Source organism: Dama dama, chromosome 33, assembly GCF_033118175.1.
Source record: "Dama dama isolate Ldn47 chromosome 33, ASM3311817v1, whole genome shotgun sequence".
Classification (NCBI taxonomy): domain Eukaryota; kingdom Metazoa; phylum Chordata; class Mammalia; order Artiodactyla; family Cervidae; genus Dama; species Dama dama.
In genome coordinates, this window is record NC_083713.1 from 68351449 (window position 1) to 68377738 (window position 26290).

The window sequence follows — 26290 nt, forward strand, 5'->3', positions numbered from 1 at the left end:
CACCATGATCAAGTGAAATTCATCCCTCAGATGCAAAGATAATTCAACATATACAAGTTAATAAGTGTGATACATAACATAAATAGAATGAAAGATAAAAATAATCTCAATAGATGAAATGTGTTTAACAAAATTCAACAGCCATTCATGAAAAAAATTCTCAGCAAAGTGGATATAAAGGCAACATACCTGAACATAATGATTCCATATAACAAATGCATAGATAACTTTAGACTCAGTGGTGAAAAGCTAAAATAAAAGCTTTTCCTCTAAGCTCAGGAAGAAGATGAGGGTGCCCACTCTCATCACTCCTGTTTAACACAGTACAAGAAGTTTTTCAGATAAGAAAAAGAAATAAAAGGCATCAGAACTGGACAGAAAAAAGTAAATTTGCCTCTATTTGCAGTTAATTTTATACACAAAAAATACTGAAGACTTAATTAAAAACCGTTAGATGTAATCAATAAATTCAATAAAGTTGCAGGTCACAAAATCAACATACGTAAATCAGTACTGTTTCTACAATACTGATAACAATAACAAACAAAATAATAACTGATAACAATAACAAACTATCAAAATAATAAAAGAACATGATTCCATCTACAATAGAATGCATAAAACAAAATATTTAGGAATGAATTTATCTTAGGAGGTGAAAGACATATACACCAAAAACTATAGGGCATTGATGAAAAAAATGGAGAAAGAAAAAAATGGAAAGATATCTTGTGTTCATAGATTGGAAAAAATTAATACTGCTAAAATGTTCACCTGTAGATTAAATGCTCTCTCAATTAGATTCCAATGACATTTTTAACAGAAATAGAAAAAGAGATGATAAAATCTCTATGGAACCACAAAAGACCCTGAATAGCAGAGCAATCACATGAAAGAAAATCAAAACTGGATTCATCATGCTCCCAGGTTTCAAACTATGCTTAAAAGTTATGTTAATTAAAACAGTATGATAGTGGCATAAAAAGACACATAGACCCATGGATCGGAATAGAGAGCCCAAAAATAAACTGCCACATATGTGCTCAACTGCTGTTTGATAAAGGAGCCATGAACATGCAATGGGAAGAGGACAATCTCTTAAATAAATGGTGCTGAGAAAACTGTATAACCATTGCAGAAAGATGAAATTGGACCCTATTTACACCGCTCACAGAAATTGAATTCAAATGGATTAAAGACTTAAATGTGTGTGTGTGCTCAGCCATGTCAGACTCTTTGTGACCCCGCGGAGACTGTAGCCCACCAGACTCCTCTGTCCATAGAATTTTTCAGGCAAGAATACTGGAGTGGGTTGCCATTTCCTGCCCTAGGGGCTCTTCCCAATCCAGGGATCGAACCTGGGTCTCTTGGATCTCCTGAACAAACAGGCAGATTCTTTACCACTGCACCAACTGGGAAGCCTAAAGACTTAAGTAACAGACCTGAATCCATAGAAATCCTTGAAGAAAACAAAGGGGAAAACTTTCTTGACTTTGATCTTGGGATTGGATTGTTGAATATGACATGTAAAGCACAGCAACAAAATAAATGTACAATGTCAAATTAGAAAGCCTCTGCATGGCAAAGAAAAAGTCAGCAAAATGAAAAGCCAGCCTAAAGAATGGGAGAAAATGCCACAAATCGTATGTCTGATATTGGGTTACTATTCAGAAATATATAAAGAACTCATACCTCAATAGCAAAAAGGTAATAATTCAACTAAAATGAGCACATGACCTAAAATAGATATTTTCCAAAGGATATAGTCAAATAACCAAGTGCCCAGTATCTCTAATAATTAGGGAAATGCAAACCATAATGAGATATCACCTTTTACCTGTTAGAATAGTAATAATATATTTGAAAGTTGCTGAGAGAATCTTGAAAATTCTCATGACAAGGAGAAAATCTGTTTGCTATGTAAGTTGATAGATATTAACAAAACTTCTTTTATTGGTCATTTCATAATATATACATATATCACATCACTATGTGGTACACCTTAAACTTACACAATGTTAAATGTTAATTATATCTTGTTAAAACTGGGGGAAAATGGATTATTTTTTTTTATCTTTCCTACATTTTCTAGACAGTGGGAAAGGAAGAGAATTTCTCTATTTTATAAAATAACATTGTCTTGTTGCCAAAACTAGATAAAAACATTAAAGAGAGAACATTTTAGACTGATATCTGTTGTGAATATGTACAGAAAACATTTTTAACATATTAATATATCATTCTGGAGAATATAAAGAATAATACATCATGACTAAATAGGATTTTAGCCTGAAATTTAAGATTAGTTTATATTGAAAATAAATGTAATTCACTATTTTAACAGAAAAAATAGAAAAACAAGTAAGCAATTATCTTGGATGAAGAAAAAGCAACTGACAAAACTCAACATCCATTCATGATAACTTTCAACATAAATGAATAGAAAGTAATATCCCCATTGTGATGCAGGATACCCACAAAATAACCAACAAATATTATACTCAATGGTGAAACATTATCCATGTTCACCTTAAGATCAACAATAAAGTAAGGATAGATGGTCTAACTCTACACATTAAATAAATATTAGGGACTCTAGTCAGAGTAACTTTCATGGACTATCTATCATGATAATTGGTAAGGAAGAAGTAAAATTATCTTTATTTGTAGATAATATTATTGTATAAAAAATGTAATAAATTTACCAAAAATACTAGAATAGGTCACAATTCAGAAGAAAATTTCTTAGCTTATTTTTATATGTCAAGGCATCAACTTCAGTTGTTTGTTCTGTTTCCTGATTATTATTCTTTTACTGTAAAAAACATTTTATTAATAATATAGCATACCACAGTTTTCTTAAGAAATGCTCACTGAATTATTCTGGGGTAAATGGATACAATACTTCAAAACTGCTGTCAAATTGTTTAGAAAAAAATTAAATTTCTAATTGATTTTGAAAAAAAATAGATTTCTACTAGACTCTCAAATAGTTTAGAAACAGTAGAGAGATATAATAATGAAACAAATGTAGAAAAATATAAATACATGAGGAATATGTCTAAGGGATATGAAGATGCTTCTTGAACAGGTCTTTTAGCCTGTCTGTAAGTTTACACTTATTTCAAAGAAAGATTTAAGAAGCAACAAAATATATCTTTAAGACTGGTATTATTATGATAGATCGGGAAACAATGGAAATAGATATAGATGGGGAAACAATAGAAACAGTGACAGACTTTATTTTCTTGGGCTCCAAAGTCACTGCAGATGGTGACGGCAGTCATGAAATTTAAAAACGCTTACTCCATGGAAGAAAAGCTATGACCACCTAGACAGCATGTTAAAAGGCAGAGATAATACTTTGCTGACAAGTCTTTATAGTCAAAGCTATGGTTTTTCTAGTAGACATGTATGGATGTGAGCAATGGACCATAAAGAAGACTGAACACCGAAGAATTGATGCTTTTGAATTGTGGTATTGGAGACAACTCTTGGGAGTCCCTTGGACAGCAAGGAAATCAATCCAGTCAATCAAATCAGTCCTGATTTCCTTTAGGAAGGACTGATGCTGAAGCTGAAACTCCAGTACTTTGGCCACCTGATGCGAAGAACTGACTCACTGGAAAATACCCTGATGCTGGGAAAGATTGAAGGCAGGAAGAGAAGGGGATGACAGAGGATGAGGTGGTTGGATGGCATCACCGACTCAATAGACATGAATCTGAGCAAGCTCCGGGAGTTAGTGTTGGACAGGGAAGCCTGGGGTGCTGCAGTTCATGGGGTCACAAAGTGTCAAACGTGACTGAAGGACTGAACTGCACTGACTGAATATTATGATGGAAAATAAAAATATTATTAAGATCTTTAAAAATTAAATGCATACGAATATATTTAACACAAAATCCTAATATTGAAAACTAAATATTTATATTGAAAACTAAATCATTCCTGCAAGGCATTGGAAAAGACCTACATAAATAGAAGCTAAGCCACATACCTGTATTGAAAGACTTAATGTTGTAGATGCCAATTCTACTCAAATTGAACTGTAGTTTTGCTACAATACCAATTAAAATCTCAGGAGACTTTTATGATAGAAATAGAGAAGATGGTTTTAAAATGCATTTGGAAATGCAAAATACCTGACCAACTAAATCAATCCAGTTAAAAAAGAAAGAAAGAAAATATTGGAGGAGTTTTACTACATGGTTTCAGGAATAACCAGAAAGCCAGAAACTAAGATTGTAGTGGAAGAAGAGAACACACACATGAAGAGATCAATTGTACTGAATAGTCTTTCCAGAAGTAGATCCATATTTATATGATCAATAATCAATATAGGTGCCAAAACAATTCAATTGGGGGAAATGATGCTGGAACTATCAATAATCAGATGGAAAATAAAAGGATGGTTGACATTTCTTACACTATATTCTAAAACTAATCTGAGACACATTGAAGTCTTAAATCTAAGAGCTAGTACTATTAATCTTCTAGATTAAAAAATGGAATATAACTTCACTATATTGAATAGACAAAGTAATCATTTATTGTAAAAGAAAAAAAATAAAGTATACATCATCAAAATTAGAAACTTCTGATGAACAAAACAAAGCATATCAATACAATGACATTCCAATCTGCAACTTGAAACAGAATGCTGATATACTCAACAACATGAATGAATCGCAAAAGCATGTGATATGAAAGAAACCCCACACAAAAGAATATATAATACATGATTCCAGTTATCTGAATTTCTAAAACAGGCAAAACTATCTATGGAAAAAGTTTGTAGGAGTAGTTGTCTTTTGGGACCTCTGTGAAGGGACTTGAGGGAATGTGTTTAGAAATGTAAAATTCTCATATCTTGATGGGAGGTAAACACATTTATCAAAACTCATCACATACGCTTAAGATCTATACATTTCACCATATGCAAATTATACAAATATTTTTAAACATTATTTTTAAATGGTCTGTAAAAGGTAGAACTAAAGAGGAAAAAAGTTATCTGTGATTGGAAAGATGAGCATATATGTGGCAACAAAGTACAATAGATGGGCATCAGCCATTTACTTACTGGGTTTCACTGATTTTCTATACATTTAGCTTGTGCTTATTAGAAAATTTGTTTTAATTATCTTCTTCCATCTGACTGGCTTATAGGCTGATCAGAATTTCATTATTTATTTGTTTCAGTGTTCTGGGTGGTTTCTTAGTCAGCTGATTACAAAGTCATTTACAAATTGTTCACTCGTATGTTCCAGTTAGAGAAAACCTGTCAATTGTCTATATAGGCAGGGATAATCTATACAGGCAAAATGCTTCAACAGAAAAGCTATAGGAACACAGTCATGTCTAGAATTGATACCTTATTGATATTCTATTATATTTCTATTTCATTATGGAGCTAAAAATATTTTACTTTCTACTATAATTGAAATAGTAAGACAAGAAATTGCATGTGAAATTTTGGACCTTTGTGGATGGTAACAAAACTTAGTGACACTAATAGGCAGTGGCATTGATACATTTTTTTTATTGAAGGATAATTGCTATACAGAATTTTGCTGTTTTCTGTCAAACCTCAGCATGAATCAGCCATAGATATACATATATCCCGTCCCTTTTGAACCTCCCTCCCATCTCCCTCCCCATCCCACCCTCTAGGCTGATCCAGAGACCTGTTTGAGTTTCCTGAGCCAGACAGCAAATTCCTGTTGGCTGTCTATTTTACATATGGGAATGTAATTTCCATGTTACTCTTTCTATACATCTCACCTTCTCCTCCCCTCTCCCCATGTCGTATATGTGTTTTACAGATATCAAGGATGATTACTGTCAAATATGAATAGGAAATCAAGGAATGATTCAGTTAGATGTTTTTCTGATATATGTATATAAATTAAGAAAAAATCTGTTTGAAGAGAAATGCCCTGAAAAGGGGAAATGGTTAGTAGTTATGTAATAATAATATGGATTTAAAAGGGCAAATTGGTAAAAACAAACTATAAATAAATAATTATTATTAGTTATAATTTGAAATGATATAATTTTGCAGAGGTAAAATCTCTAATATATTGATTTAGTTTTCTCCATTTGAATACTTTTATTATAGAATCATTTTTCCAGAGAACCATAAGATATAAGTTACTACATGTAAACAGCATTACTAAAATTTGCCTTATATACACATATTCAAATTGAGATTAGTCTAATTTTGCTTTTTGATATGTAATTTTGTTCTGATCACGTGCAAAATTATTCTAAAGATACAAAAAGTTTTGTCATTTCGAATGTTTAATCATTTTACCTAAGGGGAAAGAGTGACTATGGTAAGACTGGATCGAATGACAGTATGTCCACTCTTACATTTTATTCCTGGCTGTTTGCCCAGTTTTTTTGGAAGGTCTTAATCATTTTGTGTCCTGATGACGGCCAGAGGTGAAAAGAGACAGTGTCTAGTGACTCAAAACAGTTTGAATGAGGTAATCAAACAGAACTGGAAAGTTACCTTCTATCTCTGGTGAAGTACAGCTGAGAATCCTGAAGGGGTTCACCGAAGAAGAGACGTTGTAATTAAAATATCATTTCATTTCAATCCTCTACTTATTCATTCAGTTTAAGTCAATAATGACAATGGGATCTCTCACAGTAATTCACTAGCTGCTAGGAGGGGAAAAGTGCCTGAAGGATAACACTCTTGGAAAAAAGTTAAATCAATGCATGCTCATTCTGGTCTTTAGATACTTCATTGATTTAATTGTTCTGTTTCAGAAATATGAGATGACGTCAGATACGTGGCTGTCTAAACAGGTATGGTATAGGTGGTCTCTTTATGTCACATATTGTCATCATATCTACCCTATTCACTCTATTGTTTTATATACAACTTTTTCTCAAAAGTTATTTCAGTTGTATGATTTTAAGGCTCTGTTATGTTTGAATAAGTGAGTCTTTTTTGTTAAAATGTGTATGACTTGGGTTTTATGGTATCATTTGTGGAAAAATTACTTTGTTTTTGTTTTTAATAGAATGCAAGTTGTTGAATTATTACCAGGATCCATTTTCAGGACCACTCATAAAAGTAAATATTTGTGTTGAAGAAAAAGGTGCAGCCCATATAAACTGGGAACCATCAGCATTGCTCAAGTTGCCCAGAAAGCTGACCAAGTCTCCACATAAATTGCTATTCAGATGGACATTTCCTTAGATAATTTCTAGCTTACACAGTGCTAGCTTGTGATATAAATGGAGCTAGAATCCAGATGATCACAAATGTCTCCACAATGTACTGTCTAACTGGATATTTCAGAAGGAAACACAAGATTATTCAAATGTAGATAAAGCCATTTTACTACTAACTTCATCACTGCGTTTTGCAAAGGAAGTGTTTGGCTTGGCTTGTTTGGTTGTGATTTGGTTTATTCTTTACAGTGCTCTTTTATTTCATATTCTCTCCCTGGGTGTCATATACGTCTGTGGTTTCAATTGCTACCTCTGACTGCATGGCCCCAGGCAACTCAATTCTCTGAGTTCTGATTTATATACAAACTCATGCTTGGCATCTTCTCCTAAATCTATAAAAGTGACAGCATAGTCCTCAGGTTCAAACTAAGCTCCGTTCTCTTCCAGTAAGTCTGTATTCTTATCATAGAAGTCACAGACGTATTTATCCACCCAGCTATCAAAATCATAAACCTACTGAGGATTATTGAACTTTTCTTATCCTTATCTGCAGATGTTACTCATCACCAAGTTATTTTGACTTTACTCTCAAAGACTTCAAGTCATTTACTTTTCTCCAGTTCAGGAACACTCTACAGGATCAAACTATCAGCACTGCGTTTCCTCCTTGACTGGTGAACTCTGAATCCCTTAGGAAGCTGCCAATCGGTTCTCCACATTTCAGCCTGGCGGAGTGATCTTTTCAAAACACGTATCTATTTCTACTTCCCCAAACACTCTGATATTCTCTCACAACTGAAAACTTTTATCTCCCCTTTGTTCCACAGATAAGGACCAACATCCTTAAAGGGTCTATAAGAGATTAATTTGAAAGCTTTTCCAGCTCTGTGTCATATCATCTTTTCTCTCATTTTCTCCATTAGCCCTCGTATTCACCAGACCTTTATGTGAACTCTTCCTTCTGAACAGAATTTTCTCAATTGCTTTCTTGAAAGTTGCTTATTTGTCAAACTTCAGCCTATATCACCTGCTTAAGAAGTCGTCTCTTCAAACTACCCTAATCAAATAACATCCCCCAATAAAACTTAAAGTCCAGTGCAATATTTATGTAAACTTACACAGTTAGTTCTGTGATTTTTTTTTTACAAGCTTCACAAGGGCAAGAATGTTGTTCATTTTTTATTATTCATTATATAACAAATGCTTAAAATACAGTCTTGTTATAAGAGGAGTTCCATATGTACCTGTTGAATTAAAAAAAAGAGTAAGAAAGATTGTGAATAGGCTGTAGGTATATCTATCTCCCTATCTGCCTGTCTGTCTATCATCCATCTGTCATCTCTCTCCATAGATAACAATGTGAACTATTTAATCATAGTCAATGTGCAAAATTAAATTTAGGGCAAAACTGACTTTATTTAACAAAAAAAAATCAAAATTAAGTAAAATACTGAAAATAATTGAAAATAATAACAATAGATATGGATTTATTCTAAATTACCTGCATTATTAAACCTACTTTAATTGTTAGTGACATTCATAATAGTCTAACATACAATAACAGAATGCATGAATTTTTAGGATTATGTTACCTACATTTTAAGTCCCAAATTTATGAATATTTAATAGAAATGAAAAAAAAAAACCAGTTATTAAGTATTTAATAAGAAAATCTAGGGAGTAGTTTGTTGCAGTTGATTTTTTCTCCAAAAATTCTGAGGGAATTTCATGGAATACTTAGAATTCAGAGAAATTAAAAGGATGAGAAAGTGTAATGAGGTGAAGCAACGTTCCAGGAAAATTAGACATTTAATGTAATACTCATGCTTGTTTTCTGTTTGGTGAGAAGAGCAGAGAGAAGTGGGCATGTTTCTCCTAGCTTTCGAGAGACTTACAATTTGAATAACTGGTGTAAAAAATGTTTGGTCAAGAGGTAGAGTGTGTTATCCTCAGTTCATTGGTCTGTGTGTGATAAATATTGCCTTGCTTAAGATCATAAACATGGACAGTGAGATTGGCTTTTTTCTTTCTTTGATTGTAGAAAGGCTCTATATAGAGCTGTATAGCTAGTTTCTGTCCAGTGGTGAAAGTTTTTGAAGCCAGCAATGTATTAATAATTATAACCCCCATCTATTCCTTAAAATGAACTATTCCCAAGGTATGAGAGTTGGAGGAAGAGGGACTAACATAAAAAGGACAATGCTCAGATTTAATTTTGGAGTAAAGCAGAGGAGCAGAATCTTGAATAGGGAGGAGCCAATAGTTTGGAGAAAATGTAGTGGATAAAGTGATATACATAACAAATATTTTTGCCCATTGTACACATTCATTCATCTGTGCAGTTATAAGTAGGTAACCTACTGTATCCTAGAAAAAAAAAAGATAAAATTGCAAACTCAGTTTAATTATTACTTGCCTAGTGAAGGAAGTCAACCATATAATAGAGTGCACTGAAAGTCATGAGAGATGAATACAGAGTACTACTTAGAGTCTCCGGGGAGAGATTTCTTAAATAAGAAGGGCTTTCTAGCTACCGAAATTTAAAAATGGTTTCTGTTTTGAGTTTAAGTAAAAAATGAGGAAGATACAGGACAAAAAAAGATGAGCTAAAGATTACTCCGGAGAGAAGAAATCCCATTGCAAAGGCAGAGAGAGATATTACATATAAGCAAGGTATAGAAAATACAGAATTCTTGACTCTATCATAGTTGCCAACATCCATTGGTTCACAGAAAAATCAAGAGAATTTGAGAAAAGCATCTACTTTTGCTTCATTGACTCTGCTAAAGCTTTTGACTGTGTGGATCAAAACAAACTATGGAAAAGTCTTCAAGCGATGGGAATACCAGATCACCTTACCTGCCTCTTGAGAAACCTGTATGCAGGGCAAGAAGCAATAGTTAGAACCAGACATAGAACAATAGACTGGTTCCAAATAGGGGAGGAGTACATCAAGGCTGCGTATTGTCACTCTTCTTATTTAAGTTATATGCACAGTACATCATGGGAAATGCTGGGCTGGATGAAGCACAAGCTGGAATCAGGATTGCCAGGAGAAATATCAAGAACTTTGGATATGCAGATAACATCACCCTTATGGCAGAAAGTGAATAGGAACTAAAGAGCCTCTTGATGAAGGTGAAAGAGGAGAGTAGAAAGCTGCAATAATACTCAACATTCAAAAAACAAAGATCATGGCATCTAGTCCCATCACTTAATGGCAAATAGATGGTGAAACAATGAAAACAGTGATAGACTTTCTTTTCTTGGGCTTCAAAATCACTGCAGATGGTAATTGCAGCCATGAAATTAAAAGACACTTGCTCCTTGGAACAAAAATTATGACAAACCTAGACAGCCTATTAAAAAACAGAGACATTACTTTGCCAACAAAGGTCCGTCTAGTCAAAGCTATGGTTTTCCAGTAGTCATGTATGGATGTGAGAGTTGGACTGTAAAGAAGCCTGAGAGCTGAAGAATTGAGGCTTTTGATCTGTGGTGTTGGAGAAGACTCTTGCAAGTCCTTTGGACTGCAAGGAGATCAAACGAGTCAATCCTAAAGTAAATCAGTCCTGAATATTCATTGGAAGGACTGATGTTGAAGCTGAAGCTCCAATACTTTAGCCAACTGATTCAAAGAGCCAACTCACTAGAAAAGACCCTGATGCTGGGAAAGATTGAAGGTAGGAGAAGAAGGGGATGACAGAGGATGAGATGGTTGAATGGCATCACTAATTCAATAGACATGAGTTTGAGCAAGCTCCAGGAGATGGTGAAGGACAGGGGAAGCCTGGCGTTGCTGCATACATGGAGTCACAAAGAGTCAGACACGACTGAGCAACTGAACAACAAATCACAGTTGCAGAATGTGATTCACACAATCAAATATCTTGTCGGTATTTATTATCTGCCTTGCAAAGCATTTTTCCCACCCTTTTGTTGTATTAGTTCAGACTTTCAAATTTGTTACACATACATTTACATTTTCATGAGTGTCCATAAAGTATACAAGAAAAATAATATTTTTTATTTTTTATATTTATTATATTTTCTTAGTAATAATAGAATAAAATAAATAAATAGAATAAATAAAAAAGAATGAAAATATTTATTATATTTTTTATTATTAAGTTAGAAATGTTAGTAAGATATTTCTAGCTTACTAACGAAACTAGAATCAGACTCTTGAGATTATTAAATAGTTATTAATTTACTTATTCATTCAATAAATGATTATTAAATACCACTTATGCAATAGTCACTCTCCTGGGTGCCAGATGCAGAGCAGTGAAGAATACAAGGTTTTTGCCTCATGGAGCTTATATTCTAGAGGAACGCCTTCTACTTCCTATCTCCTTACCTACCTATATGCACACATACACACTTCCATTCATATACAAACAAATGTATACATACATAAAATATAATATGTTGGATGGTATTAGGGGGTATGGAAAAAATAGAGAGTAGTTAAAAGGGTGATGGGGGATTCAAATACAGTTGGATGATCTAGTTTCCCCAGTCACAATTTACATGGGATTACCAGAAAACACTGCCTGATAAGGTAGATTTAGAGCAGAGATAAGAAAAGTATGAGATCAATGAAGATCTTTTTGCAGCAGCATGGATGGACCTGGAAATTGTCATACTAAGTGAAGTAAGTCAGAGAAAGACAAATAACATATGCTATTGCTTAAATGTGGAACTTTTAAAAAAATGGTACAGATGAGCTTATTTACAAAACAGAAATAGTCACAGATGTAGAAAACCAACTTTGATTACTGAAGGGGAAGGGAAGGGAGGGATAAACTGGGAGATTGGGGTTGACATATGCATACTACTATCCCAGGTGACTCAGGGCTAAAAAATCCATCTGTAATGCAGAAGACCCAGGAGACATGGGTTTGATACCAGGGTTAGGAAGATCCCTTGGAGAAGGAACTGGCAACCCACTCTAGTATTCTTGCCTGGAGAATCCCATGGACAGAGGAACCTGGTGGGCTAGAGCCAAGGGGTTGCAAAGAGTTGGGCACAACTGAGTGACTGAGCACACATGAGTATAAACAAAATAGATAAATAAGAAGAACCTATTGTATAGCACAGGGAAATCTACTCAGTGCTCTGTAATGGCCTATATGGGGAAAGAATCTAAACAAGTGGATAGACTTCCCTGGTGGCTCAGATGGTAAGCATCTGTCTACAATGCGGGAGACCCGGGTTCGATCCCTGGGTAGGGAAGATCTCCTGGAGAAGGAAATGGCAACCCACTCCAGTATTCTTGCCTGGAAAATCCCATGGAGGGATGAGCCTGGTACTACTGTCCATGGGGTCGCAAAGAGTCGGACACGACTTCACTTTCACTTTGTATTACTGATTCAGTTTGCTGTATACCTAACACTACATTATATATCAACTTTATCCCAATAACAAAAATAAGTAAGTTCCGCCAAAAAAGAGAGAGAAAGAGAGAGTAAGAGCTGAGAAACAGTCAGACAAAGCGAGGAAAAAAAGTTAAAATGTGCAAACTCTGGAGCAGAAAAATGCAGGATGCAGAAGGAAGGAAGAAGAGATGAGAGAGAGTGGAGGATTAGGTCATTTAAAAGTGCTTGAGCGATTCTGAAGACCTGTTAAGGAAACCACATCAAAGCCTTTATTTATACCATATGTATAGTCACTCTTCCCCTTCATGGATCACAGCCTTGTCTTGGTGAAGGGGCTTATGTAATTCATTGAAGTTATGAGCCATGCCGTGCAGGGTCATCCAAGACAGATGAGTCATAATGAAGAGTTCTGACAAAACATGGTCCACTGGGGGAAGAAATGACAAATCACTTCAGTATTCTTGCCACAAGAACTCCATGAACGGTATGAAAGGCTAAAAGATATGACACCAGAACATGAGCCCCCCGGGTTGGAAGGTGTCCAGTATGCTACTAGGGAAGAGCAGAGGGCAATCATTATTAGTTCCAGAAAGAGTGAAGTGGCTGGGCCAAAGCAGAAATGACACTCAGTTGTGGATGTGTCTGGTGGTGAAAGTCAAGTTGGATGCTGTTAAGAACAATATTGCATAGGAACCTGCAATGTTAGGTTCATGAATCAAGGTAAATTGGACATGGTTAATCAGGAGAGGGCAAGGTTGAACATCAACATCTTAGGAAACAGTGAACTGAACTGGACAGGAATGGGTGAATTTAATTCAGATGACCATTATACCTACTACTGTGGGCAAGAATCCCTTAGAAGAATTGGAGTAACCCTCATAGTCAACCAGAGAGACTGAAATGCGGTACTTGGGTGCAATCTCAAAAATGACAGAATGATCTTGGTTCATTTCCAAGGTAAGCCATTTAACATCACAGTAATACAAGTCTATTCCCCAAACACTGATGGAAAACAAGCTGAAGTTGACTAGTCCTATGAAGACCTACAACATCTTCTAGCTGCTACTGCTGCTGCTAAGTCACTTCAGTCGTGTCTGATTCTGTGCGACCCCATAGACGGCAGCCCACCAGGCTCCCCCGTCCCTGGGATTCTCCAGGCAAGAACACTGGAGTGGGTTGCCATTTCCTTCTCCAATGCATGAAAGTGAAAGTGAAGTCGCTCAGTCATGTCTGACTCTTAGCAACCCCATGGACTGTAGCCCACCAGGCTCCTCCACCCATGGGATTTTCCAGGCAAGAGTACTGGAGTGGGGTGCCAGTGCCTTCTCCGACAACATCTTCTAGAACTAACACTGAAAAGAAGTCCTTTTTCATCATGGAGAATTGGAATCCAAAAGTAGAAAGTCAAGAAATATCCAGAATAACAGGCAAGTTTGGCCTTGGAGTATAAAATAGGCAGAGCAAAGTCTAACAGAGTTTGTCAAGAGAACAGGTTGGTCACAGTAAACCTTTTTCCAAAAGCCAAAGAGATAGCTTGACAAATGGACATCACCAGATGGTCAATATAAAAATCAGATTGATTATGTTCTTTGCAGCCAAAGATGGGGAAGCTCTAGAGAATCAGCAAAAACCAAACCTGGAGCTGTCTGTGGCTCAGATCATGAGCACCTTACTACAAAATTCAGGCTTAAATTTAAGAGAGTAGGGAAAACCACTAGGCCATTAAGGTATGATCTAAATCAAATTCCTTATGACTAAACAGTGGCAGTGATGAACAGATTAAGGGATTAGATCTGGTAGGCAGAGTGCCTGAAGAACTATAGGCTGAGGTTCAAAACAATATATAGGAGGCAGTGACCAAAACCATCCCAAACAAGAAAAGATTCAAGAAGGCAAAGGGGTTGTCTGAGGAGGCTTAAAAATTGTTGATGAAAGAAGAGAACCAAAAGTCAAAGGAGAACTTGCAAGGTATACTGAATGCAGAGTTCCAGAGAAGAGCAAGGAGAGATAAAAATGTCTTCTTAAATGAACAATGAAAAGAAATAGAGGGAAACAATAGAATGGGAAAGAATAGAGACCTCTTCAAGAAAATTGGAGATATCAAGAGAATATTGCTTGCAAAGATGTACATGATAAAGGACAGACAGTAATGACCTAAAACAGGCAGTAGTGATTAAGAAGAGGTGATAAGAGAGAACTATACAAAAAAGGTCTTAATGTTAACCACGGATAACCACAATGGTGTGATCACTCACCTAGAGCCAGACATCCTGGAGTGTAAAGTCAAGTGGGTCTTAGAAAGCACTACTACGAATGAAGCTAGGGGAGGTGGGTGAATTCCAGCTAAGCTATTTCAAATCCTGAAAAGATGGTGCTGTTAAAATGCTGCACTCATTTTGTCAGCAATTTGGAAAACTCAGCAGTGGCTGCAGGACTGGAAAAGGTCAGGTTTTTTTCCAATCCCAAAGAAGAGCAATGCCAAAGAATGTTCAAACTATAGTACAATTTCACTCATTTCACATGCTAGCAAGTTTATGCTCAAAATCCTTCAAGTTCAGTTTCAACAGTATGTGACCTGTGAAATTCCAGATGTACAAACTGGGTTTTGAAGAGGCAGAGGGACAAGAGATCAAATTGCCAGCATCCATAGGATCATGGAAAAAGCAACGAACTCCAGAAAAATATCTACCTCTGCTTCTTGGACTATGGCTAAAGCCATCACAGTAATACAAGTCTATTCCCCAAACACTGATGGAAAACAAGCTGAAGTTGACTAGTCCTATGAAGACCTACAACATCTTGACTGGGTGGATGACAATGATCTATGGAAAATTCTTAAAGGGATGAAAATATCAGACCACCTTACCTTTCCTGTCTCCTGAGAAACCTGTATGTGGGTCAAGAAGCAGCAGTTAGAAATGGACATGGAACAACTGACTGGTTCCAAATTGGGAAAGGAATAGAACAAGGCCAAATAATCGTCACCTTGCTTATTTATCTCATATGCAGAATACATCATATGAAATGACAGGCTGGATGACTCACATGCTGGAATCAAGATTGCCAGGAGAGATATCAATAACCTCAGATATGTAGATGATACCATTATAATGATGGAAAATGAAGAGGAAAGAGTCTCTTTAGATGAGGATGAAAGAGGAGAGTAAAAAAGCTGGCTTGAAACTCAACATTCAAAAAATTAAGATCATGGCATCTGGTGCCATCACTTCATGGCAAATAGAAAGGGAAAAAGTAGAAGCAATGTCAGATTTTATTTTCTTTGGCTCCAACATCACTGCAGACACTGACTGCTGCCATAAAATTAGAAGACTCTAGCTCCTTGGAAGGAAAGCTATAACAAACCTAGACAAAGCAGACCTAAAAACAACCTAAACAAACCTAAAAAGCAGAAACATTGTTTTTCTCACAAAGGTCTGTATAGTCAAAGCTATGTTTTTTTCCAGTAGTCATGTGGAGATGTGAGATAAAGAAGGTGGAGTGCCGAGAAATTATTGCTTTTGAATTATGGTGCTGGAGAAGACTCTTGAAAGTCCCTTTGACAGCACAGAAATTCAACCAGTCAATCCTAAAGGAGATCAACCCTGCTTCATTCAGAGGATGGACTGATGCTGACGCTGAAGCTCCAATATTTTGGTCACATGATGCGAAGAGCCAACTCATTGGAAAAGACCCTGATGCTGGGAAAGAATTAAGGCAAAAGAAGAAGGAGGCAGCAGAGGATGAGATGGTTGGATAGCATCACCAACTCAGTGGGCATTAATTTGAGCAAACTCCAGGGAATTGTGGAGGACAGAGGAGCCTGGCACGCTGCCGTCCATGGGGTCACAAAGAATTGGACAGGACTTAAGGACTGAACAACAACAACAGAGTCACTCTCACTAATCCAAAAGAAAGAACTCAATTTTTTGTTATGTAAATCCAATTTCTTAATGTTTCCCCTTAAGCAAGAGAAAGCAATCTATAAGTATAGCCTCCATCATTTAATTTTCAAAAACAATTGTATTGATTTAACATGCCACTGAAGTTTAATTAAAAAATCATCAAATGGGCATCTATGTTTGTGTGTTTGTGAAAAAGTGAGCAGTGAGGATGGGAAATTTGAATTAAATCATTTTCAATTGATTGGTTCCAATTTTGCTGTCTTTTCATTTTTGTATTTACAGTAAATTTATATATACATCATCAGAAATGTATCTTCAATAACTTCACTTGCTGAGTAAAAGATTTCAGGAAGATGTATTAAATATTGCATGTTATACAATTTTCTAAATTAAAACTGGATTTTGATAAACTGTCACAGCTGTTCATATTTTCTTTATTTTTGAAGGGTACATCTCTAAGCACAATCATATGTGAAAATATGAAAGTTGTTTTCTGAACCAGTTTCAAAACTGTCTTTAGTCTAATTGTGAATCATTTCTATTCAATATGCAAGATACTTTTCCATCCATCTCACCTTTCAAAAACACACATATGCCCATATGCCTAAAGCATCACTGAGTTCACTTTAAAAATATTATCATACTTTTATATTTTAAATAATAATTCAACCTTTTGCCAAAATAAACTTAAATCAATTATTTGTCTAATCCATGCATGTATTGGTAGTAGTTGGAAGCACAGTTTTCTGATGTCCTTTTGAGATTGTCATATGGGTTTCTGTTTTTTAGAATGAGGAGCCCGTGTTTTCTAGAGATGGTAGCAAATTCTTCATGACAGTTCCTGTGAAGCAAGGGGGCCGTGGAGAGTTTCACCACATAGCTATGTTCCTTGTCCAGGTAAGAACTGTGTTCCACATGTGGTTCGTCCTCATTGCCATCCATGTGGCATTCTGCATCTATAGTTAATGTCTGTGGCATCCAGTCATATATCCAACTCTGGGATGTTTTAGGAAGAGGGTCCCTATCCATAGCCCTAATTCAAGCCACCCACAAAACATTTTCAGCACTCAGTAAAACTTAGTGAGATACACATGTGTGCTATGAGTTGAGGGCCTTGGGATATAGAATTTAATAAATAGAAAGAACCAAACTCCTACTTTCAAAGACCTGAGGAAACTCAAGAGACAATTTCTCATTCAACAAATATATATCACCTATTTGGTACAAGTAATGTTTTCAATGTGTTAGAAAATTTTAAATACCCGAAGCAACCTGAAAGTCCATCAAAAACTGAATAGTTAATAAGTTATGGAACACCCACAGAAGGAAATACAATGCAGATTCTAAAAACCATGATAAAATAGATTTCTTAAGGGTTGTCAAAGTCACAAAGTCTGTGTTACATTTTTATGGACTTTTTGATAAAAAGAGAATAAAGTGTTATTTTCCTCTACATTTCAAGTGAATGTTAACCAGTTTATATAGTTTTACTAATTATAACAGAGTCAGGGAATTCACAATAAGCAATTAAAATATGGTAAGATTATGAGTCAATTTGAAACTAATTACCAATAAAATATTCATGAGAATTAAGGTTTCCTTCAAAATCAAATAAACAGTCTAGTCACAGGTAAATGACGATTTGTCAAGAAAAAGCATTGTGGATAAATTGGAATCTTTCTTAAGAATGTTACAAACATCCTAGCCAAGAATCAATTTCATACTTACTTTGTTGTTCAGTTGCTCAGTCATCTCTGGCTCTTAGTGACCCCATGAACTGCGGCACACCAGACCTCCCCGTCTTTCACTATCTCCTGGAGTTTGCTCAAACTCATGTCCTTTGAGTCAGTGATGTCATCCAACCCTATTGCTTCCTTCTCCAGCTTTCAGTCTTTCCCAGCATCAGGGCCTTATCCAATGAGTCAGTTCTTTGCATCAGGTGGCCAAAGTATTGGAGCTTCAGCCTAGTATCAATCCTTCCAATGACTTTTCAGGTTTGATTTCCTTTAGGATTGACTGGTTTGATCCCCTTGCATTCCAAGGGCCTCTCAAGTGTCTTCTTCAGCACCACAATCTGAATGGATGATTATCTGGTGGCTCAGATGGTAAGGAATCTGCCTCAAGTGCAAGAAAGAGACCCAGGTTCAATCCCTGAATCCAGAAGATTCCCTGGAGAAGGGCATGGCTACCCATTTCCAGTATTCTTGCCTGGAGAATTCCATGGAAAGAGAAGCCTGGCAAGTGACAGTCCATGGGGTCAAAAGAGTTGGACATGATTGAGCAACTTTCATGCTTACTAAGAATAGAATAAAAATAATTGTGGCAAAAGATCCCTAAGCAACCTGACTGCTTTATGTTCTTAGTATCTTCAAGTCTTGTGCATATTCACAGAATTTTACCATTATCCATATACATATTTACATTGGGCAGCTCAGAGACTTGACTTTTCCAAAGTCTGTCCTATTAAAGTAATTGTCATGATTTTAACTTTAATTTTAAGCAAAGCTGAAATAAATAATTTGACCATACATAATTTCCACAGCAGAGAGGTAGATCACTTTGCAAGGCATATTATTAAATTAGAAAAATAAGTTATAGAGTAATATATGATGTGATCTCATTTATGTTTTTAAGTGAAATAATGCATTTATATATGAAAATTTGGGGGTGATTCTATACTGAACTATTAAATGATTATAACAGACAGGTCATATTAATAGAATACTTTGTGATGTTTATGTGAACTGGAGGAAGCTTTACCAGCAAATTGCTGACCTGATTCACTCTTGTTTGTTAATCATAAATTTTGTTATCATAAATACTGGGGATATACATGTGCCAAAATAGTAAATAATCTTCCAAATCCTACAATTGCCTGTGGTGACATCTTATTAAAATTTTAATTATCTGTATTTTTATTCAGTAATCTGAATACAAATCCAAGTAGTCAAAATCATATACAAATTGTGAATATATTCATAAGATACAGAGAAAGGTGGAGATAGATGTGTAATACATCTATAGATGAGTAAATGTAACATATATGGGCTTTCGTTGGCTTAGCAGGTAAAGAATCTACCTGCAGTGCAGGAGACACAAGAGATGCAGGTTTGATCTTTGGGTGGGGAAAAGCCCATGGAGGAGAAAATGGCAACCCACTCCACTATTCTTGCCTGAAAACTCCAAAGGACAGAGGAGCCTGGCAGGCTGAAGTCCTAAGTGTCCCAAGGAGTTGGACGCGAGTGAGCAACTAGGCATATCTTAAGTATTAGTCGCACAATTGTGTTACCCCATGGACTGTAGCCTACCAGGCTCCATTGTCCGTGGGATTCTCCAGGCAAGAATACTAGACTGGGTTGCCATTATCTTCTCCAGGAGATCTTCCCTCCCCAGGGGTTGAACTGGTGTCTCCTGTATTGACAGGCAGATTCTTTACGTTCTGAGCCACCAGAGAAGTCAACTAAGCATATATATATGGAGAAGGGAATGGCAATCCTCTCCAGTATTCTTGCCTGGAGAATCCCATGGACAGAGGAGCCCTGCGGGTTACAGTCCATGGGGTCACAGAGAGTCAGACATGACTAAGCCACTTTGTATATATATTATAAGATATATATCTTAGAAGATAGTCTATCCAACAAAGTAGGAACAGAAATGTCTTTTTGAAAGTGTGGGATTGGCAGAGCGGGGGTCAGGGATGAACATGTTGGCAAGTAAGAACTGAGGTATTTATATACCTAACAAAATTTTCTTTACAAACCTTGGGAAGAAATACCTTCTTTCTCTCAATCAAACCAGTCTGAAATGCAGTCTAATTCATTATTTCTGAAATATTCAGTAGAACAACTTCACAGAGCAGATGTGTTTACATTGTTCCTCTTCCATATGGAGATTATAACAAAATTTCATTGAACTAGAAAACATTTTGATATATTCTGGTTGCAGTTCAGAGAACTTGTGGTTTGCTTTGCTGAGAAATAAACATGGCTGCATGATTATTTGGGTATATTTGGCCATGTGACTAAAGTTAACTTACTTTGTTAATGAATCAGAGGTCAGTGCCTAGGTAAATGCAATTTATTCCTAAGTTAGCACATATATACACACAGAGATTTTTAGTAAATATTTTTAATCTCTTTGCCTCAATTTTAAAATAGCTAACAAAAAAGCTCTTAATGAATTGTTTATGATTACCATATTGACATCTACATATATACACACTATAAAAATTTGTAAAATAATAACTGAATAAACAAAATAAAGGTATATATAAAATCAAATATGGTCTCATCACCCCACACTGGCACATTGCGAATAAGTTGTTGTATATATTTTGAATTCCTTTTTGCATGAAAAATATGTCATTTTTCCCTAAAAACATGCAAAGCTATATATTTACTTGTAACATTTAAAGAGTAATTATGAGCATTTTCTCGCATCATTTAATTGCATTCTTAATATTTAATATTATTTTAAAATGTGATTTTAATAGCTACTCAACATTATGTCCAGTAAACATATCATACCATGTTTAAATGAATTAATTTTAATCATCAAATTTATTTCTATTTTTGATACTGAAAAGTATTCAAAGTTAAACATTACTCCTATAAATATATATTTCTAGATATGAAAAGACACCTAGGCAAAATGTATGTGTACATATGTGTCTTTGCTTAGGCTTTGATATAAAAGGTAAAATTGGCCCTCCAAAAATAGTTTAATAATTTACTGTCTAAATAGTAATGCATGTCACCAGAGATGACTTTTTACCCTGTCTTCCTTCCGTTTATATGCCTGAGGATGCCACCTAAATTGATGTGCCCAGAGAGAGAGAAATGATAAGGACAGAGAGCCTGGCAGCCAATAGTCAGGAAGACTACTTTTGTAGTACTAGAGCTAAGCTCCATTTGAGAGCTTCCCCACTGACTGAAAATATATTTATCTGTTTGAACTGTCTTACCAAATGAAAGTAGTGAGTTTTTGCAAACATTTTTCTCTCTTACACAATTACTAGGTAAACAAAAATACATTGGTTAGAGACCAGGCTACAAATTAGTGTTTCAAGATATATTCACTACAGAAATGGACGATTTTCCTTACAAATATTTTAGCGTTTTTTTTGCCGCTCATTTACAAAACTAAAGCTTGTTAAAATAATTCCAAAATATAAAAGTAGAAAAAATTATGATTCCTTTTCCTCCAGTATTCTTTTAAATATGATTATAATTTTATGTAAACTATAGTATTTTATCCCGGTATTTTAATTTAGAAGCAAAATCTTCCCATAGTGGTAAACAATTTTGAGTGCAATTCTTTTGAATATTCATAGTCAGTTGACTGGGTGTACCTTCCCAGGTGGCACTAGTGGTAACAGATCTGCCTGCAGTGCAGGAGACCTGTGTTCGATCCCTGGGTAGGGAAGTTCCTCTGGAGATGGGCATGACAACCCGCTCCAGTGTTCCTGCCTGAGAATGCCATGGACAGAGGAGTAAAGGGTCAGACATGATTGAAGTGACTTAGCACTCACACACCTACTTAACCATGATTGTTCAGTGTTTAAATTAGTGACAGTTTGCTGTAGTTATAGATTTCGCTATGTATAAAACTTTATTATAAATTATTTCTTTAATTTTAGTTAACAGAACTGGAATTCCTATATCAAAAGTAAAATATTGTTAAGCCCTATGTATTTCCAGATACTTTCTATGTAAATGTGAGAAAACACAATTTATGAATGAGGTTTCTCTGCTTTTATGTATTCTGTTAAAGATAATAATAGAAATAAAAACTGGGTCTTCCAAAAATTTAAATAAGCTAAAATAAATTTCCTTCTGAGTAGAGTGTGCAATGCAGTATTGGAAACAGTTTCCATTGTTCCTGATTCAAGCAATGATGCAAACTTTTTTTTTTTTTTTTTACAATAAACCACTTTAGATACTTTCCTTTCCCCTTCTCCCTATGGCATTCTCTATGTAGACTCTAATTTTTGAGGTCCCAAATTGGGAAGTATAATATCCTCTATCTTACAATGTAAGTTGCAGTTAAGAAACGGTTTTTGTCAAGGACATGGCTGCCTTTTTCCTCTCTAATATGGGATAAACCGGGTTCCAGTCATGTTAAGTGGTTCATATTTATAAGCATAAGCAATTGCCCAGTTATCTTCCAAAAGTGTGTTAAATGAAAAAATTTATATGTTAGTGAATTCATTCACCGTCTCTATTCAGCAGTACAGAGTTTTGCTCATGAGAGCTGATGATTTCACTTGGAATAATTTTAAATGCCATTATTCATTACAAATACTGTAGAAAATAGCATGCTCCCAATCCTCAATTCTATCACCTAATCAACCCAATACAATTTTTTCATTACATTTCACTGTTGTATCTGATTAGGACATTGTCTGAAAACAATTCTCTCACCTCACATGTTGAATAGACAATAAATTAAAGCATGCTATTTTTAAGCACTGCGGTATTTCCCATACTTAAAAGCTGTAAAAATTAAACAGAACTTATTATAAGAAATGAATGAACAGTGTATAATCAGGTGAAAAGCATGTGTGTCATTAAACTTTTACTGACATCAATATCTTTTCCACTTGCAAATATAAATATCAGTATTGAACTGTCTGAGTAAGATAAACTCTCTGCCAATTCAAGGAAAGGAGGCTGGTTTCTGTTGTCCCAAATAAAAACATTTTATTTCCTAGATTTTCAGTTCTTTTAAAAATAAAGGAAGTTGCTAGTTTTATTGCTGCTCTTTGAAAATTAAAAGTGAAAAATGAGTTCAATTGGAAGTATATAGCCATGTTGCCCTTGTCAAAATTCCACCATGGTTTCATATTCATAATCAGTGTTTCTATTCTACTAAGTTAATACAATAGAGATTGTGGTTTCACAGAAAGAAAGAATTATTTCTGTGAAGTAAAATAATTATTCTTTCTGCTTTGTTAAATTACCTTTCCTGTGATTATATTTCTACTGAAGGTGGATGGAAAATTAAGGTAAAGACACCCTCTCATAATGACTAGCTTTGTCTCTTGTTATTTATTTTAAATTTACTGTATGGGCATCTACCATATTGTGATTGGTACTGGGATTATTTACCCAGAGTAAATAATTTACCCAGAGTACAGATCAAACTTAATATGCTCGCTGTTATGATATAATCAGATACTATTATTGGAAAAATAGCTTATGAGTCTTATAACTATACAAGACAGTCTATGATATTACATGTGAATGAAGTGCCACTTATTCCCCAAGCCCACAGTGGCTGTGGTAGACATAAAGTAAGCAAAGAAATTATAGCTGTTTGAATAAAGTGCAAAGGTTTGTGCGGTTGTTATTATGGCTACCAACAAGAGATATTTTGCTTCTATACTTAGAAGTATATCTTGATCTTAGGTGCATCATTGAATGTGTAATTTTTATTTTCTGTACGTTGTGTTCAAACAATCATATCATTGGATTTTTACTCATGAAAACTTTTAATATGGCCACTGTTATTTCCTTAAAAGACACATAAACACACATCACAGTTCTCTGAAAAGCAAAGTATAAATCAATTTAGAAATACATGAAAAAAGCCTGTCTCCAAATATTGGTCAAAATCTCTTCACTTTTTAATGTTTTGAGATTTTGTTCATCTAGATATTGAGCACCAAAGATGCATTAAAACCTTGAGATTTAGTACTTTTTCTGTCCTTGGCCCACTCAAAACAGGGTCAAAATGAGTAAGTAAGGCCATTCACTGGGTGGTTGTCTGTGGAAATTTGACAATTAAATATGTGACTTCAGAACTCCACAGCAAATTTTAGGCTGTCTCAAATCTCAGAAATTTGGTTTTATCTTTACATTTATACTTTTTTTCAACAAATGCTTGTAAAGTGCTATAAATTATCAGACAGCATATGAAGAAGTTAAAATAAATTACATGCTTGTTGCTGACTTTGACCAGCTAGAACTCTATAGATCTCCCTTTAAGAATATGGAATAGTTGATTTAGGGAGATGTTTTTTGAGATACCAATGTGTACCAAAAAGTCACGAGTATTTTTTTTTTTTTTTTGAAAGAAGATTCTAATACTACCTACACATAGTGAAGTGAGTAAAGTGAAGTCACGCAGTCGTGCCCGACTCTTTGTGACCCCATGGACTGCAGCCACCCAGGCTCCTCCGTCCATGGGATTCTCCAGGCAAGAGTACTGGAGTGGGGTGCCATTTCCTTCTCCAGGGGATCTTCCCGACTCAGGGATTGAACCTGGGTCTCCCACATTGCAGGCAGACGCTTTACCCTCTAAGCCCCCAGGGAAGCCCCACCATTTAATTTCTGCCTCAAGTAGTCTAGAAAAGTATATATTTAATAAAACTTTCCCACCTCAAAATCTGAGATTCTTTATATATTTATACCAAACATGTTATTCAGCTAATAAATTACATTCTCTGAAAGTAACACAATTGATTTAGAAGTAGCAACAATTGTAACTATATATTTAAAAATATTTGAAAATAAAGTACACTTTTCTGAATTTGTGGGTTAAAGTATATATATAATGTTATTTATTATAATATAGTTATATAATATATATTCATATTTAGAAGGACATGAGAAATGTGACAGTGGTATTTGATGACATAGAAAGTAAAGGCAAAATTAAAGGGTTTTGCCAAATACACAGCTGGTTCTTTGAAAAAAAAAATAATTCACGCTAGAATGTATAAAAAAATTAGTTTAAAAAATGGGCAAGCCCCTAAAATGTAAGTCAATCAGGCACAGGTAATATTTAAAAGTGGATTCTACCAAATATTCAAAAGCCTTAGAAATTTAAAAATAAAGTGAACTTCTTTAAGTTGACAAAGGCATTCATCAAAAGCTTAAAATATTCTATAGTGGAAATGTTAGTAATATTTCTTTTAAGAATCAGGATAAGAAATGAATCAGAATGAAGTTACTTGAATATGCACAAAACTGAAGATGACAGGTTTTAAAATTTACCACCTAAGAAACAGGAAAAGAAATAGAAAAACACTTGATAGAGACAGGCATCTCTTAGAATATTGTTGGCAACAGGAAAGGTGAAAACTAGTGATAGAAATTAAGAACTCTACAGAAAAATGTATCATTGTTGTTGTTCAGTCACTAGGTTGTGTCCAACTCTGCAACCCCATGGATGGCAGCACACCAGACTTTCTTGACCTGCACCGTTTCCCAGAATTTGCTCAAATTCAAATCCATTGAGTTGGTGATACCATTCAACCATCTCACCCTCTGCCACCCTCTTCTCATTTTGCTATTAATTTTTCCCATCATCAAGGTCTTTTTCAATGAGTTGACTCTTCACATCAGGTGGCCAATGTGTTGGAATTTCAGCTATTCAGCATCAGTCCTTCTAATGAATATTCAGGGTTGATTTCCTTTAGGATTGACCAGTTTGAAAAAATATTATCCACTCCTAATGGTGTTACATCAGGGTACTTCTTGGTGTACTAGTTCCCAACTAGTAATAGTGCTCCCCTGAAACACTGCTTCTTTTACAATTTAAGAGAAACATCTAATCTCTCACCATTCTTAAGCATCTCTATTCTGGAAGATCTGAGATACTCATAAAGAACAAAATATGATTGGCAATAGGTTTACAAAATTACTATATAAGGAAGACAGGAATTCAATAAATTTTTTCCAATTCATAAAGATACTTTTCCTGGAAAAAGCAATAATGAGCCATATGAATTCTATACAACAATACTCCAGAAAGAATGATGTATTACTAAATAAGCATTTGCAGATATAAAATTATCAAGTAAGAAAT

At 35.1% G+C, this 26290-nt stretch overlaps 1 protein-coding gene across 2 annotated transcripts in view; it reads left to right on the plus strand.

Annotated features, from left to right (window-relative positions):
• Window positions 1–26290, plus strand: part of DPP10 (dipeptidyl peptidase like 10) — a 714846-nt gene that overhangs the window by 616254 nt on the left and 72302 nt on the right. For both annotated transcript variants that reach the window (XM_061135190.1, XM_061135191.1), the window contains exons 12-13: window positions 6784–6822; window positions 17267–17374. In XM_061135190.1, the coding sequence (XP_060991173.1) occupies window positions 6784–6822; window positions 17267–17374 (147 nt within the window). The remainder of the gene's footprint in view (window positions 1–6783; window positions 6823–17266; window positions 17375–26290) is intronic.